Below are 17,064 nucleotides of genomic sequence, written 5' to 3'. Positions count from 1 at the left end.
TCTTGCCATCACTTTCCAGGTGGGACGGGGGAGGTGGCATCTGGAATTGCTCTGTCTGTTCTCCGCCTGCTTGCTTTTGTTTTGCAATCTTGCTGCTTCCGCTGACCTGCCTGTTGTGAAATGACCTTCCCACGAGACCTTCTGAGAGAATGGTTATCTGGTCTCGTGGAGGAGGTGCTTTGTTGTACCTGCTTGCAAGAAACTGTTTCTGAAGGGTGGCTAATTGGGTTGGGAGGAAGGGGCTGCTCAGTTTTCTGATTCTTCCCAGATTGGACCATGATCCTTTGCCAGTGTTAATCTCTAACTATACTCTATCAATAAAGAGATTACATTCATAATTGAGTCTACTTTATTCAAGAGATCTAGATGAGACGACATGTTTTAATGATGGGAAGACCCATGAAGTAATCTTCATTGATGCCTCCGTTTGTCTTTTTTGCCTATGGAGGGCAGCTTTGAAGCCACTGAAAGGAGAGATACAGAGCGCAAATTTAATTTGGCTCAACAGCTTTCATCGAGAGAGTGGCACTGAGACGATTTCTCAGTTCTTAGTAATCTGTTCTGCATTTTGCTTTTATGGTAGACTATTTTAAATGCAGTCGCCCTCTGTGCTTTTTCATCACCCTTCCTTTGCCTCTTGAGGACAGTTCTGTGACTTTGTAGATAGCCCTTATCCATTTGCTAACTGGTTGTGTGTCACTATTGGCACTAGATGGTGGTGGAAAGTGCCATGAAGTCACTGTCAACTTTCCTAGAAAACCCAGCGGGGTCTCCATAAGAGATGAACAGAGGTGCTTTGCCATTGGAGCTATTAATGCTGGAATTAAACTTATGACATATTTTAAGATTTGTTGAACAGTTTGCAAGGGTGTGATACTGCATGAGTCTTAACCATGTTGTCTTATTTTGAGTCTTGGTTTTTGTGCAGTCTGCTCGAGCTGTGAAAGTCTTGAAAGAGTGTATACGGTTGAAACCAGATGATGCCACGATCCCACTCCTCGCTGCCAAATTATGCATGGGATCCCTTCATTGGGTACGTTTTTCTGTTAGCTTTCTACTTGAATTGCAAAAAAAAGAGAGTGTTTAAAGATATATGCATACTGTTCGTGTTGAGTGATTACTTGTGCTGTTCAAAAACGTCAGATTTCCAGGAACGTGTTAGATTGAAAAGAATATGCTTTAAACATAAAATAATTTTCCTTGAGCTTCTTCAGCTGTTTTCATATTCAGTCTGGGTTTCACAGCACATGCACAAAAAGGGGTGGGTGGGACCCGTGTGCAGTTGTTGCATGTGACAAACGCATGTCTTTTAGCACAATCCCTTGTCCTGTAAACAGGGTCATGTTAGCAGCTGGACTTGATGGCCATTTGATCCTTTTCAGTCTCTGATTCTGAAATTTTGCAGTGCTGCTATGGATTCATGACTTTTTTGGTTCTTTCTGCAATACTCAAAAGGAAGGAGCCGGATTAGATTTACTTGATTTAAGCTGGGCCAGTTCTAAATGGGTCCAGATTGGCTCTTGCCATTCTTGTTCTTCACCCACCCACCCCTTCACAAATTCTCTCAGTGGCTGATCTTATGCAAACTAATAAAAAGTTAAAGTCTCTTCAAAACACTTTCATTGCCACAATCAACTGGCTGTTGTGGGTTTTTTGGGCTACATGGCTGAGGTCTGGTAGTTTTAGCATCTAACATTTTGTCTGCATTTGTGACTGGCATCTTCAGTGGCATGTCATGGTGAGATGTGTTCCAAACACATTTTACCATGACATGCCTCTGACAACACAAACCATAAATGCAGGTGAAACATTAGGGACACACCTTACTGTGACGTGCCTCTGAAGGTGTCAATCATAGATGCTTGAAAAATGTTAGGGCTAAAACTATCAGACCACAGCCAGACCACTGGAAAAACCACAACAGCTAGTCTCTTGAGAAGAGCTTGTAGGACATATAAGACCTCTTCTTACAAGCATGAATAGCACTGTATAGGCACCCTGGGGATCATGGGAAGTTCCCATATTTTCTGGGATCTCGTACTGCTGCCACTTCCATCTGCCACAAGGTTCCCAACACATTGCCTTTTGACAAGTTCAGAGGCTGGGAAGGGGGGAATGGAATGGAAAGTACTAGCAAGTACTAGCAAGATTGATTGTTATTGACTGTACTTTAAAGACTTTGCAAATTCAGATTTTTTTAAAAAAATTTAAATTATTTTTCAAAGTATATTAAATAGTCAGAAAAAGAAGACAAAATAATTCAAAATATAAAGGGGAACTTCCCTCCGACGTGAGAAGAGGCTCGTGTGACTTTAATACATAAAGAAGGGAAATGATCCAGAATCGCCACACTCATGCAGACCAATATCATTATTAAATGTGGATTATAAACTATTTGCTTCTATAATGGCAAACAGATTGAGAAACTGCATTCATGAGATGATCCATGAAGACCAGATAGGTTTCGCCCCTAAAAGAATTCATGAAATATACAATATGCGATTGATGCTTTTGAACTCTCAAATAGTAAAAAAAGAAAAGAAAACTGTTCATTTTTTTAGATGCAGAGAAAACTTTTGACACTATTTCTTGGAAATTCATGTTACATATACTGGAACATATAAATTGTGGTCTCAGATTTCTAGAATGAATACAAAGAATATATACTAGACAAAAGGTGATAATTTTAATCAACGGTGCCTTGACAGAAGAAATTCAGGTAGAAAAAGGAACAAGACAAGGATGCCAATTATCATCATTACTATTCATACTAGCCTTAGAATTCTGACAACAAGAATTAGACAAGATCCAAAAACCACAGGTCTTAAAGTATATAGAAGGGAATACAAGACAAAAAGCTATGCAGATGATGTAGTATTGACAATATCCAACCCTAACTTTTCAATAAAACATTTGATGGAACAAATAAAACAATATGGCCAGTTTGCTGGATTCAAAATAAATTCTTCCAAAACAAAAATTATCATGAGATTTTTTAACTAAACAAGAGTTAAAAGACATTGAAGAGGTAACTGGTTGTGATGTTCCCACTAACAAAATCAAGTGCTTAGATATTAATATAAATAACTTATTTCAAGATTACTACGGGGTAACCTGGAAGAAGATTCAAGAAGATCTACGAAGATCTAAACTCAAAATGTCCTGGCTAGGAAAAATAGCAAGTATTAAAATGAACGTCTTGCCCAAGATAAATTTCTTATTTAAAATGCTACCTATACATATTAATGAGAAGATACCTAATACATGGCAAGTGCACATTAACAAGTTTATCTGGGCCTACAAAAGACCAAGAATAAGATTTAAAGTCTTACAAGAAAAAAAAAGAGAGAGGAGGATTAGCGATTCCAAATATTAAACTATACTATTATGCAGCTGGACTTACGTGGATCACTGATTGGATATTGAACCAAGTTTATAGTCTCATGAAATTAGAAACTGTAGGCCTTACATCAGGTATACATAGTTACTTATGGCAAGAAAAAACAGATTCAAAGAAAGCTGTTAAAAAAAGAGTAGCATGTGATAAGAAAAAGATTATTTGAAATCTGGAAAAATACATATCTATAACTCAGCCCTACAACCTCACTTCTAAAGTCTCTGATAGAAGCACACTATGACACTGAAACTTTGAAGAATGACAATATGACAATACAAAGAAATGATTAACAAGCAAAGGGAAATTAAATCATGGCAAACAGTTACGACAGAGGGAAGAAAAAAACCAATGGCTGACATATTTTCAGATTTCATCTAAACTCAAAAGAGAACTAAGTTCACAGAAGAGAATACTATGGGATTTAACAGACTTCGAATAAGAGTTTATAACACAGAAGCATCATTTGATGGGCGGAATATATGAGATTTTACTGAAAATTGAAACAGAAACTGAACAAGTAAAAACATGTATGAAAAAATGGATGCAAAACTTCAAGGAAGAGATAACTCTTGAACAATGGGAATCATTATGGACTAAAAATATTACATTTACAGCAAGTCAGATGCTGAAGGAGAATTGGTATAAAATGTTTTTCAGATGGTATGTTACCCCTGAATTGATTAAGAAGATGGCATCTGGTGGAGATGTAACAAAGAGGTCAGAACTTGTAAAAAAAATCAAGAAGTTTTGGATAGAAATACATAAGACAATACAGCAGATAATTAAAATTAATTTCTCTCTCACTGCAAAAACAATGCTATTGGGTATACTACCAGAAAAGCTTCTCAAGAAATTGAATAAACTGCATTGGTATTTACTAACTACTGCAAGAGTAACAATTGCAACAAGTTGGAAATTAGATGGTCTCACATTAGAATGTTGGGAAGACAAAGTTAGAGAATATGCTACTATGGCCAAATTAATATTATAAATCGACGATCAGAACATGAATTTGCTGAGAAATGGAGTCTCTAGTTGACATATGAATCCAAATTGATTATGTAAAGACAAGATTACCAGATGATTGAAAATTAATAATGACGAAGATAGGATAACTGAACTAGTAAAAATGCTTTAGAGCAAGTAAATAATATAGATGTTAAGTTCTTATAAGGTCTTTCTAGCAATCAGAAAATGTTATATTGGGATCCAATTGTTGTGCAATATGTACTTTCATTCATTAACCTTTAATGGCATAGGTAAAAGATCAAGGGTAATAACAGCAATTGTTCAGTGTTCCTCTTAGAGACAGAATGCCATATCTCAGAGGTGAACAGACTTTGTTGGTCTGTGATAGGAGTGTTTGGTATGCCATATGAAATATTATTTGCTTTAGGGTTTTGAGGATTTGATGTTCATCCAAGGTTATAATATAGTCCAAGGAGAATCCTAGGGATTTGATTTTGTTGACAATTAGGTGGTCCCATGTGGAGCAGAAGGTGTCGGCCAGCATAAGCAATAATAAACTGTCTGGCCAATATGTTCTTGATATAGTGGTGGAAAGATATCCTTGATGTCAATTCAGAATAGTTTTGATTTTAAGTTGTATTAATTTTTGCTACCTCCGATGTCCATGAAATTAATCTGAGTCCTTTCCGCATGAGATTTGGGGTGGTCCTGTCTATTCCTATTTTTCCAGCCTTCTGTCTCTTTTGTTTTCAGTTAGAAGAAGCAGAAAGATTTGCCAGAATGGTGGTCGATGTGGGGGACAAAACATCAGAATTCAAAGCCAAAGGTTACTTAGCCCTGGGATTAATTTACAGTCTACAAGCTACAGATGGTATGTTAATCACACAGGTTTCTCTTTATCGGGTAAAGTGGCAATAAAACGTAGAATGTAAAAGCATGTCAAACAATCAGTCAGTCTTTATTATGGTCCCAGACCAACATAAGGTAAATAAAATAAAACTAAAGAGATAAGATATATTAAAACAGTAAATACATATCTAAAAAGGGGGGGAAATCTACCAGTAAAAGGATATTGGGAACACAAAAAGTTATGGGAACATAAAGGAAATAGGATAAAAGTATAAATATTAAAAGGGAACAAAACTGTAAAGGAGCTATAAAAGGGATAGGCATAGGGGAACAATAAATCGGGGAAATTGAAGACTATGTGATCATTAAGCTAGCTTTATTTCACAGACCGTCCTGCTGCATACTTCAAGTGCTGCTTCACAGAACCTGGCAACACTCTATGTTATGTCAGGATTGGTAGCTGTAAGCAGCAGGAAAATATGCAGACCAATCCAGTTTGGGGCGGGAGGGTGCTGTGCAGCAGCCAGAGACAGCGCCTTAAAGGTGGCGCTATGTAACCTCCAATATAGCTCCAGGCAGCATAGCAAGTAACTGGGCAAAAAAACACTGCTGCTGCCCAGAACACTCCATAGGACATAATGACTTACGCTACATGTTATCGTCGTGTAAGTCAGCTGCCTGCGCTGGGGGTGTTCCCAGGCCAAAAGCCTGGTGAAAGACTGCTAAGGTTGGCTCTGCCCCTGGGAATGCCCTAAACCACCCCCATCTGCGCTTGTATCCATATTTAGGCCGGCACAACTTTGGAACAGGAGACCACTTCCCTGTTTGCCCTCCCCACTGGTGTGAGAGCCACTTAAGCAGGTGGGGTGGGCAAAGGTATTGGCATGGGCCCTTGCCATTCACACAGCCCATTCCACACACACACCCCCCACACTGGATTTGGCTGATAGTATTGTTCTGTGTGACCTGCAAATCTATACCGCAGTAGCGAAATAAAAATAGTATGTATATTTTTTTATAATACTGACAATGGGGAAGCACATGTTCTGTTGTTTTAATGTGCCTATGCCAAGCAATAAAAATGATGAGTTTTGCACGTGATCTCTTTCACCTGACATAAGGTTTCCATGTTAACTTCATGGTGTTTGCCTAAAGATCACTAATTAAAACCCTGTTTTTAGCTTCCTTGCGAGGGATGCAAGAGGTCCTACAGAGGAAGGCTCTTCTTGCATTTCAAAGGTGAGTGGGCATTCCTTTTCATTTAGCTCTAGATATTTTAAACACCCCTTACATGTATTTTTAAAGAGGAGTTTTTAAATGAATGATTGTGCACTGTGGCTGTTTACCTCTAAAGGCTGTTTTCATGAGAACAGAGCCTATTGATTGATGAAGTAAGGCTGGCAAATCCAGTTTGATTCCAAAGGATTCCTTCTTATTTCATTATTAAAATATAGCTGTTATCCGCTACTTTAATGGTTTGATTGCACATTTTCTTCTAAACGAGAGTGCCACTCTGAACAACACACTGAAAGCTGCTGGAGAACCTGTGAGGTGCCACCATTGTGGTCCCACCAGTTTACAACATTTGAAACAGATTCATGCATTTTTCATCTGAAAGTGCTCTGACTTCACCATGACTGACGTGTGAATTTTCTCAGGCAGTAAGCCTGGAGACTGAAATAGGGTATTTACGTATTTCATTTACAGCCCACCTTTCTTACATCAAGGAAATCAAGGGGACATGCATAGGTTCTCTAGAGATCTCCAATCCTTGCTCTGACCGCTCACTCACTTCAGCAAGGTTGCTGCGTCATGTGTCTTCAGGCCATGCTCTAATGCTGTTAGAATTACACGTTATGTTTTAGAAGCTTGACATACATGCACATGTCTACTAGATGCTTTGAGACTGAAGAACATGCTCTTCTGCAGTGGTTCCAGGGGTGAGGCACTCTTACAGGGTGTGAGGGCGCCACCTCTAGGTTGAAGTCAGGATCACCGTTCAGAGCCACAGCAAGCGGAGGGGCTTCTTCTCTAGCTCCTAGCCCTTCTCTAGACAGTTAGCAAGCATCTTTTCTAGTGGGTGGGTGTATTTGGGATTTGTTTATTTTCTTTTTGTTTTACCTTGTTATTGGTTAATTATCATTGTAGGATTTCTTGATCCAAGAGAAAACCTGGCATATAAGTATTTTAAGTCACAAATCAAAAAGAAGACTTTCTGGTTTTGTTCTTACCAGAACGTGTAGAGTAGCACTTATTAAATCATGTTGCAAGAGATGCCCATTTCAGTCTGGGAGCTAGGGGGAAGATACCCAATACAGTAGCTTCAACTAGACTTCTGCCAAATCATAGCCTGTATGGTTCAGTAGCAGCACCTGATTAAGCCATCTATGCCCTCAGCCACCTGAAAACTGTTGACTAGGGCTGCGCATAATTTTTTTCAGTATTTTTCAGGTTTCATTTAAAAAGCCCACATTTTTTTGAAGCAGCCAAAAAAAGCCACACCTCCATGTTGGCTTTTTCAGCCTATTTGAAATTTTGGGTTTTTTTAAAACCAAACCCAAGTAACTCTGAGCCAAATAGCATCACACTACTCGGCTGGCTGCCCCACTGCCTTTAAAACCCCTTGGGCTTTAGAGGTGGCAGGGGAGAGCTGGGTGGAAGGGATCAGGTTAGTTGAACCCTCCACTCACCTCGGGAGCCTGCTTGGTAGTGGCGGCAAACTTGGCACAGGGATCAGATGAGCTGGCACCTGCGTTCCCCTCTACTAGTTGCCCCACCGCTGAAAACCGAAAAACCTTGAGGCTGTTCAGCCCAAGTAGCCAGGGTTTTTTTTTTTCCGGCTCAGGTTTACCCAAAAGCAACCCCTGCTGTTGACTAACAGGAGGCCACATGGCTGTCATTCTCTTGGTGCTTAAAATATTTTAACAGATTTTAACAAAAGATTTTAAGAGACTGGACGTGGGCTCAGTCCAGCTAAAGGACTGAACCTAAACATTCAAAAATGCCAGACCAGGACATCTCTAGCGCCTTAGAATGCAGAAAGGGAAAACAAATGTTGCTGTTCTGAGGCCCCTTCCACCCATGCAGAATAATGCACTTTCAATCCACTTTTGTTTGCAAGTGGACTTTGTTATTCCGCACAATAAAATCCGGCTGCAAAGTGGATTGAAAGTGCATTATTCTGCATGTGCGGAAGAGGCCTGAGAGAGATCTCTTTGATCATCCTGGTAGTTTGGAAATTCTCTGCCTAAAACTCTTAATACATTTCAAGCCGCTTTTGAGACTCTCCAGCTTCCCTGCTGCCAGCACTGCCGAGTGCAAAGCCGGCACACTCGATGAGCAGGTGGAAGACTGGAACTCCCGGCTCTCCGATGCCATCGAGGTTGTTGCTCCCCGGCGTCCTCTACGCCCCCATTCTCGGCGGGCTCCGTGGTATACGGAAGAGCTCCGCCATATGAAACGGGTGCTTAGACGACTAGAGCGAGTGTGGAGGAAATCTCGTGACGGAGCTGCGCGAGCATCTTATAGGACGTTTATGAAAGCCTATGAGATGGCGACGAAAGAAGCGAAGAGAGTTTTCTTCTCCTCTTCTCTCGCATCTGCTAGCTCACGCCCAGCACAATTGTTTCGTATAATTCGGTCTTTAACCTCCTTATCGGAAGGTTCCACAAATCATCAATTGGCTATTAGCTGTGAGGCATTTATGAGCTTTTTTGCAGATAAAGTCACATCGCTCCGCCAGGATCTTCCCCCCACTTTGACTACAATGAGCGAACTGGAGGCTCCCTTGCCGCCTTCTGGCCCTTTATTTGGCCCAGTTCTCCGCTGCTCTCCGAGGCCGCTGTTGACAGGGCCCTGGCTTGCTGTTAGGACCTACTACTTGTCCCTCTGGATCCGTGCCCCTCCTGGCTTATAAAACCTGCTGCCGGGCGGAGCTCACGCACCCCATCTGTTGAATATCATCCAATAGCTCCCTTGAGCAAGGAGTTTTTCCGGATGGGTTGAAGGAGGCAGTGGTCCGCCCACTCTTAGAAAAGCACCATCGCTAGATCCAGGGGATCTGGCCAATTACCGCCCAGTCTCCGAATCTTTCGCTTTCTGGGAAAGGTAATTGAGAGAGTGGTGTTGAGCAAGCAGCTTCAGTGGTTTCCTGGATGACACATTGGCTTTCGACCCCTTCCAGTCCGGCTTCCGTGCTGGAGCACGGGACGGAGGGAGCCGGTCCCTTTGTCGCCCGCCACAGACACATCGCTCCGTGATGCAGCTTCTTGACCCGCAAAGGCGGATCGGGCGCTGTTGGTTTTGTTAAGATCTTACCAAGCAGCGTTTGATATGGTCGCATCACGCACCTTTTGGCCCACCGCCTGGCCCGCTTTCCTCGAAGTGCGCAGGCACTGTCCTTCAGTGGATTGTCTTTCGCTTCTCAAGCGGGACCAGTGCCAGCAAGTGTGGTCAGCGGGATCAAGCCTCCCGGAAGTGCCCACTTCATTGTGGTGTACCCCAGGGGCGTTATTATCCCCCGCCATTATTTAACATCTATATGCGACCCACTCTGCTCAGCTGGTACGGAGCTTTGGGCTGATCTTGTCACCAGTATGCTGATGACACTCCAGCCTCATTCTGTTGATGGAGAGGGGAACCGTCCACCGCCCCTGCAGCTCTACAGCATTGTTTGGAAGCTGATCTCTGGTTGGATTTACAACAGAGCAGGGCCTGGAAACCTGGAATCCATCCCGAAGGCCAGCGGAGGATCCTTTGGCTTGGTCGCAAAGGGGAGGGGGGGAATTTCCAGCCGGGCCCGGAGTGGGAGGTGGACCATTTTGGCCTCCGGCTCGCCTCCGTCACTCATGGCCCAGTCTGGGGAGTCCACCTGGATTCGCTCTCTTTCGATGGAGACCCAGGTGGCCCTTAACAACCCGGGATCATGCGTTTTTCCTATCTTCGCCAGGCCTCGGGCGGCTGGCCCCTTCCTCTCGCAGAAGCGGACCTAGCCACCGTGATCCATGCAACGGTCACTTCCAGGCTTGGACTATTTGTGAACTTTCCTAAGCTCTACAGCTGGCCTTCCTTGCCGGCATTCCAAAATTGAAACTGGTCCAAAATGCAGCAGCGCCGCTTTCCTGCTCACAGGGGGCTGCTTCGCGGGATCCCACCAAGCATCCAGCCTGTGTTGCGCCAGTTGCATTGGGCTTCCAGTGGAATTCCGAATCATTTTCATAGGTGTGGGTTTTGACCTTTAAGGCCTTACGTATTGGCCTTTGGGACCCTCGGTAATCTTAGAGACCACATTACCCCCCCATATGCCTTCCCTACTCGGCCTCCTCTGGCGCGCAGCAGAGGCCAATTCTGCTGGGTGGTTCCTGGCCCTCAATGATGCGGCTGGCCTCCCACATCGTGGGCTGTGGACTTTCACAGCCCTGGCCCCGGCCTGGTGGAACACTCTTCCTCCAGCTGTCCGGGCCCTGCGGGACCTTGGTGAGTTCTGCAGGGCCTGTAAGACTGAGAGTTGTTCCGCCGGGCCTTTGGAGTGTCCAGTCGCTGAAATGTGCGCCCCCCTCTCTCTCTATTCGATTACCACCATATGCTACCCTCTTAGAGGGGAGTCCGGGTCCGCTCCCTTTCCTCTTAGGGAGGCCTCCCTTTAATTAAATTCTTGGGTTTGGGGTGCCCTCTGATATTCCTTTGTATTGACCTCGCTGCCTTCTTTAATAGATTTTTTTTTTAATAGATTTTATTGGTTTTAATAATTTTTTATTGGATTGTAATGGAATATTGTTGTGGCAATCACCAGAGCCCCTCGGGGATGGGAAGCTAGGTCTACAAATTCAATAAATAAATAAATAAATAAATAAGAAGAGGTGCTGTGAAGAAGAGCAGAGATCAGTGGGGGAAAAACAATGCTACACAGTTGAACTATGGGGAGTGGGGTTTTCATAGATGAAATGGGTTGGGCATGAGGATAATTCCAGGGATGCCAAGCTTATTCATGAAGCATATAGACCTGTTACTGAGGCAATCTATCCGGTACTGATGTTATTTACTACTACTTTGCAGTGGCATAGTGGTTAAGAGCAGGTGCATTCTAATCTGGAGGAACCGGGTTTGATTCCCCTCTCTGCTGCTTGAACTGTGGAGGCTTATCTGGGGAATTCAGATTAGCCTGTGCACTCCAACACATGCCAGCTGGGTGACCTTGGCCTAGTCAGTTCTTCTGAGCTCTCTCAGCTCCACTTACCTCACAGGGTGTTTGTTGTGGGTGGGGGGACGGGAAAGGAGTTTGTAAGCCCCTTTGAGTCTCCTGCAGGAGAGAAGGGGGGGATATAAATCCAACTCTTCTTCTTCATATAGCTGTGGCACAGCCAGAATGTGCAGTTCCTTCTGCCCCCAAATTAACAGCCAGGGCATTTTTAGCTTTAACTTTTGTTTTGTAGTGAATGAGAAATGCAATAAATCGGAAAGGAATGATGGGGTGCAACAATTTTTATCTTGTAATTACTATTTGTAATTACTATTTCAAAAATTCAGTTAAAGTGAAAATTGATTTATAGTGCAAACCTACACATCATTACTTCTGTCTTGGACAACTGACGTCAGTGGTCTTAGAGTGAAGTAACTTTGCATAGGATTCCAGTGCTTAAAGTGGTAACTGTCTGTCAGTTACCTGTGACTCATAGGACATTATCAGGTTCAGATCTCAGAAATCAGTCCAGAAAATATCCACGTTTAATACACTTGCTCAAATGCTTGTGGCAAAAGAGATACTATGTGACAACCAACTAGACTCACATTTTCCACTGTGGGGAATTCATGGGGGTGAGGGGCGGTATTCTCCAAAGGGGTGTTTTTTTCTGTAAGCTACCGTGACATAGAAGGCTGATAGTCCCCTAACTTGCTAAATCTATAGTTGACAGGTGCCATGGAGATCTGGGTATTTACTGTATCTTAATGGACTAAACTATCCTTAATATTTTTCAGAGCTCACACTTTATCTCCAACTGATCACCTGGCATCGTTTTATCTGGCTTTGCAGTTTGCTATATCTCGGCAGGTTAGTTTAGAATTTGACATGTTTTTAAAAATTGATATTAGCACTAACTAAATTACTTATGTCTTCTGCTGTTTTGGCATTGCTGTGCAAAAGTCTGTGTGAATAATATATCTGTCTGTCTATTTATCTACTGAATAATGTAAATGTAAATGGCAAATAGCGGTGGCAGTATCTGAAGAAGTGTGCATGCACACAAGAGCTTATAATAAGAATAAAACTTTGTTAGTCTTAACCATGCTACTGGGCTCAAACTTTTTAATGGTGGTTATTGTTCACCTGTGTATGCACTAGGGTTTTTTTTATTTTTTTTTGCTGCCTTGGGGTACCAAGAAGTGGAAGATCACTCTCAGGGTCTGCATACTTGAAAATAAAGGCCTGCTTTCACTTAGATTTTTAAGAGGGACTTGAAGTATAAGAACATAAGAAAGAGCCTGCTGGATCAGACCAGAGTCCATCTAGTCCAGCACTCTGCTACTCGCAGTGGCCCACCAGGTGCCTTTGGGAGCTTACATGCAGGATGTGAAAGCAATGGCCTTCTGCTGCTGCAGAAGGTGTAACACAGAGGTGTATCACAGACTGTTACAGACTTCCCTCTGTGATACACCTCTGAAGATGCCAGCCACAGATGCAGGCGAAACGTTAGGAACAAGATCCACCAGACCATGGCCACACAGCCCAGAAAACCCACCAGAACCAGTTGAATCCGGCTGCGAAAGCCTTCGACAATACATCTGTGTTCTGTTTGCTGACCCAGATGTTCTCCATAGCCAGTTACAGCAATCTTATCCTGGAAGATGGGAGCCAGTCTCCTTGATCTCAGTGGGGCTATGCCTTGTTTAATGTCTGCCATTTATCATCCAGGAATCAAAATCATCATTTTCCTTGTGACTCTGTAGAGTCTTATAGAAACGTAGCATTAAACCTGGCCTTTGCAAACTGGGAGCCGGTGGTGTGATAGTTACAATATCAGAGTAAGATCTGGTAGTTTGAGAGTCAAATCCCTTCTCTGCTGTGGAAGGTCCCTAGATGAATTTGGACCAGTGAGCCTAGCCTACGTCACCATTGTGAAGGTAAAACAAAGGAGAGGAGGTGCAGGGTGCTTTGAGTTCTCCAGGGTATAAATGAAGCAATTAAATACCTTCTGATGCGGGTCTTATTGTAGTCTTTGTATGCTTGCCAAATGTGCACTTTCACTCAGCTTTTGTTAATGTAATGACAGGCCTCCGAAACAATGTCACCAGCTCACCTGGGGCTGACACTTCTGTAAATCCCTTCTGTAGAGTCCTGAGACTGCACTGCACTTCCTTGTTCTCATGTGAACGTGACCATAGCCAGGCAAAATAGGGAGGGCTTCGCCAGGTGTCAGGAGGACAGTCGTAGTTCCTGTGCTTGGCCTCAACCTTCAGAAGAAGAGACTAGCGCCAACAGAGAACTGAGGCCTGTAACGAGAAGGACGGAGAAGCAGGAACTGCAACCAGAGATGGACCCTAACCACACAGCACCCAAGAGATGGATTGGCCCTAGAGGACCACTGGTAGTCAGGTGTAAACACATCCAAGCCGAAGCAACTCAGGAGCCGCATGGCTCAGAACATCAGCAATAGTCATTGGAGTCAACTCATCCATTGTCTCTTGCACTGCTGTCAGTCTGAAAGAAGAAGTGAAGGATGAACAAATGCTGGGCTGCCTGGTCCCAGCAGCTTTGGCTGCTATTGTCCCAAGGGCTGCTCAGTTTGGCTTTGTTCCAGGGCCATTTTAACTTCCCAGTTGGTTCCTGGCTGCAATGGTTGGAACAGGCTCCCAACAGGACTCAGTACTGGCAGGGACTGTTAGCATCAACCTGCAGATCACATGGAAAGAAGAAGAAGAGTTGGATTTATATTCCCCCTTTCTCTCCTGTAGGGAGACTCAAAGAGGCGTACAAACTCCTTTCCCTTCCCCCCACCCCCATACAACAAACACCATGCGGTGGGTGGGGCTGAGAGAGCTCCGGAAAGCTGTGACTAGCCCAAGGTCATCCAGCTGGTGTATGTTGGAGTGCACAAGCAAATCTGAATTCCCCAGATAAGCCTCCACAGCTCAGACAGCAGAGCAGGGAATCAAACCCGGTTTCTCCAGATGAGAGTACACCTGCTCTTAACCGCTACGCCACTGCTGCTCCCTGGTGCCACAAGTCTCTTGCTTGCTCCAGCAATCACCACAGTGGTGACCATCACCAGAACAGCTGGCACTTCTTGATGTCACCAGCACTCATTAGCAGACCTGCCTTTCTTTTGAAAGAACTGGAGGTGAAGACCAAATTTAGCACGGTGAGCGAGCTCAGCCAAAATGGTGAGCTCTTGTGTAATTAAAATTATGCCTTCTCCCGGACTGCCGCTCAGCATCTGAATCTGTTATATAAAATACCGCAAAGCTGTATTTTGTTTAGCCAAGAGATCATTTTTTAAAAATCTTTAAGATTTTGCTCCTTGCATTTCCTGCGTTTTGGTTATACGGAGCCGCTTTGTCCTTCTGAAGCCAGGTTTGAGGGGTCTGTTCTTGGAAGTCAAATCGAGCTTGGCAGCACACGCCCTTGGGCTGCTTTTAATTGCCAATGCGCCACAATAGATGCTACACAAAAATTCATTTCAGTCGTAGCATGTGAATATATTGTTATTGGAGCATGCTTTCCACTCTTGTGTTTTCGCAAACTCCGCATGCGGCGGAATTCCTCTAGGAAATGTGTGGTAATGACTCCTTTCAGCTTTTCTCCCCAACAGATACCAGAGGCCTTGGGTTACGTCCGTCAGGCTCTGCAGCTGCAAGGAGACGATGCGAATTCTTTGCATCTCCTCGCCCTCTTGCTTTCGGCACAGAAACACTACCACGATGCTTTGAATATCATTGACATGGCCCTGAGCGAATATCCAGAAAACTTCATGTGAGTAGTTCTCCTGATTCTGTAGCCTGCTCAATATGACACAGGGCTGAAGCTTTGAAATTATTCAGGCTCTCTGTTGTTCTTGCCTTCTTCCATGTTGCAGCATATTAAAACTTTCCTCCTTGGGGAATGATGGGGTGTATGGAGGAGAATCTATGGCTACCTTGATCTGAGATTGCAAATGTCTTAGCAGACCAGGTGCTCGGGAGCAGCAGCAGCAGCAGAAGGCCATTCTTTCACATCCTGCATGTGGGCTTCCAAAGGCACCTGGTGGGCCACTGCGAGTAGCAGAGTGCTGGACTAGATGGACTCTGGTCTGATCCAGCAAGCTCGTTGTTATGTGTGGAATCCTACATCTTGAATTTTTATTTTGAAACTGACTTTTTTCAGTGTAGGCATGATAACCTTCCCAGAGGCATCACTCCTAGCCTGGATAGCCCAACCTCTTCAGATCTCAGAAGCTAAGCAGGTTCAGCCCTAGTTAGGATTTGGACAGGAGACCACCAAGAAGTCCAGGGTTACTACACAGAGGCAGACAGTGGCAAACCATCTCCGTTAGTTTCTTGACTTGAAAACCCTACTGGGCCACTAAAATCATGTCTGGCTGTCTTTCTCTGTGTGACCCTCTTCATCTGAAGCATGGCTGGCAGACACAAAACATTGGACTTCCTTGATACAACTTTGGATTTCACATCTTTGGGATATCCTCCCATGGCCAACTTGCCTGGCCCCATCCTCTCTGGCTGACTTCTCAAGAGGCTCCTTTCAAAAAGTAAACAGGGTCCAAACTGTGAACTCTTAAAAATAAATTATGATGTTGTTAGTTGAGGATTCTCTCACACATACACACACACCACGCACGCACGCACACACGCACACAAACAAAATGAACTTCAACAGAGATAAGTGTAAGATACTACACTTAGGTAGAAAAAATGAAATGCACAGATATAGGATGGGTGACACCTGGCTTGACAACACTACATGCAAATGGGATCTGGGAGTCTTAATAGGCCATAAACTAAACATGAGTCAGCAGTGTGATGCAGCGGCCAAGAAAGCCAATGCGATTTTGGGCTGTATCAATAGGAGTATAGTGTCAAGATCAAGGTATGTAATTGTACCTTTCTATTCTGCATTGGTTAGACCTCACCTATAATATTGTTTACAGTTCTGGGCACCACAATTCAAGAAGGATATTGATAAGGTGGAACGGGTCCAGAAGAAGGCAACCAAAATGGAAAAAGGTCTGGAGTCCATGCCCTACGAAGAGAGGCTTAGGGAGCTGAAGATGTTTAGTCTGGAGAAACGAAGGGGGGTTTTTTGGGGGGGGGGAGGGGGACATGATAGCTATGTTTAAATATTTGAAGGGATGCCATGCTGAAGACGGAGCAAGCTTGTTTTCTGCTGCCTCAGAGACTAGGACATGGAGTAATGGATTCAAGTGCAGGAAAAGAGATTCCACCTAAACATTAGGAAGAACTTCCTGACTGTCAGGGCTGTTCGACAGTGGAATTCACTGCCTCAGAGAGTTGTGGAATCTCCTTCTTTTGAGGTTTTTAAACAGAGGCTGGATGAACATATGTCAGGAGTGCTTTGATTGTGTGTTCCTGCATGGCAGGGGGTAGGACTTGATGGCCCTTGGATGTAGTAAGTGCTGGAAAGTGTTGGCATGTTGCAATAGAGTTAGTAATATTCTGTGCTATGCCCATGTTCTTGCTGCAAGGGTTGTGAACGTAATTTGAAACTACGTTCATTGCTGTCGTTTGGCACTTTTTCCAAAATACGACAAAACTTTTGAAAATATTCCATTAAATGTCAGTAGCTTAACAAGGAGGATGGGTTGTAGCCAACACCGACTCTGCTGGTGCTTAGGATCTTC

The 17,064-nt window shown here is 43.7% G+C and overlaps 1 protein-coding gene across 4 annotated transcripts in view; it reads left to right on the top strand.

The window, feature by feature from the left end:
• Positions 1–17,064, top strand: part of TTC7B (tetratricopeptide repeat domain 7B) — a 130,878-nt gene that overhangs the window by 65,354 nt on the left and 48,460 nt on the right. For all 4 annotated transcript variants that reach the window (XM_048485191.1, XM_048485192.1, XM_048485190.1 and 1 more), the window contains 5 exons: positions 929–1,033; positions 5,120–5,237; positions 6,397–6,454; positions 12,191–12,263; positions 15,022–15,182. In XM_048485191.1, the coding sequence (XP_048341148.1) occupies positions 929–1,033; positions 5,120–5,237; positions 6,397–6,454; positions 12,191–12,263; positions 15,022–15,182 (515 nt within the window). The remainder of the gene's footprint in view (positions 1–928; positions 1,034–5,119; positions 5,238–6,396; positions 6,455–12,190; positions 12,264–15,021; positions 15,183–17,064) is intronic.

The sequence above is a fragment of the Sphaerodactylus townsendi genome, linkage group LG02, assembly GCF_021028975.2.
Source record: "Sphaerodactylus townsendi isolate TG3544 linkage group LG02, MPM_Stown_v2.3, whole genome shotgun sequence".
NCBI classification, from domain to species: Eukaryota; Metazoa; Chordata; class Lepidosauria; order Squamata; family Sphaerodactylidae; genus Sphaerodactylus; species Sphaerodactylus townsendi.
The sequence above is the reverse complement of the archived record's forward strand: the minus strand, read 5'-3'. Positions and strand labels throughout refer to the sequence as shown.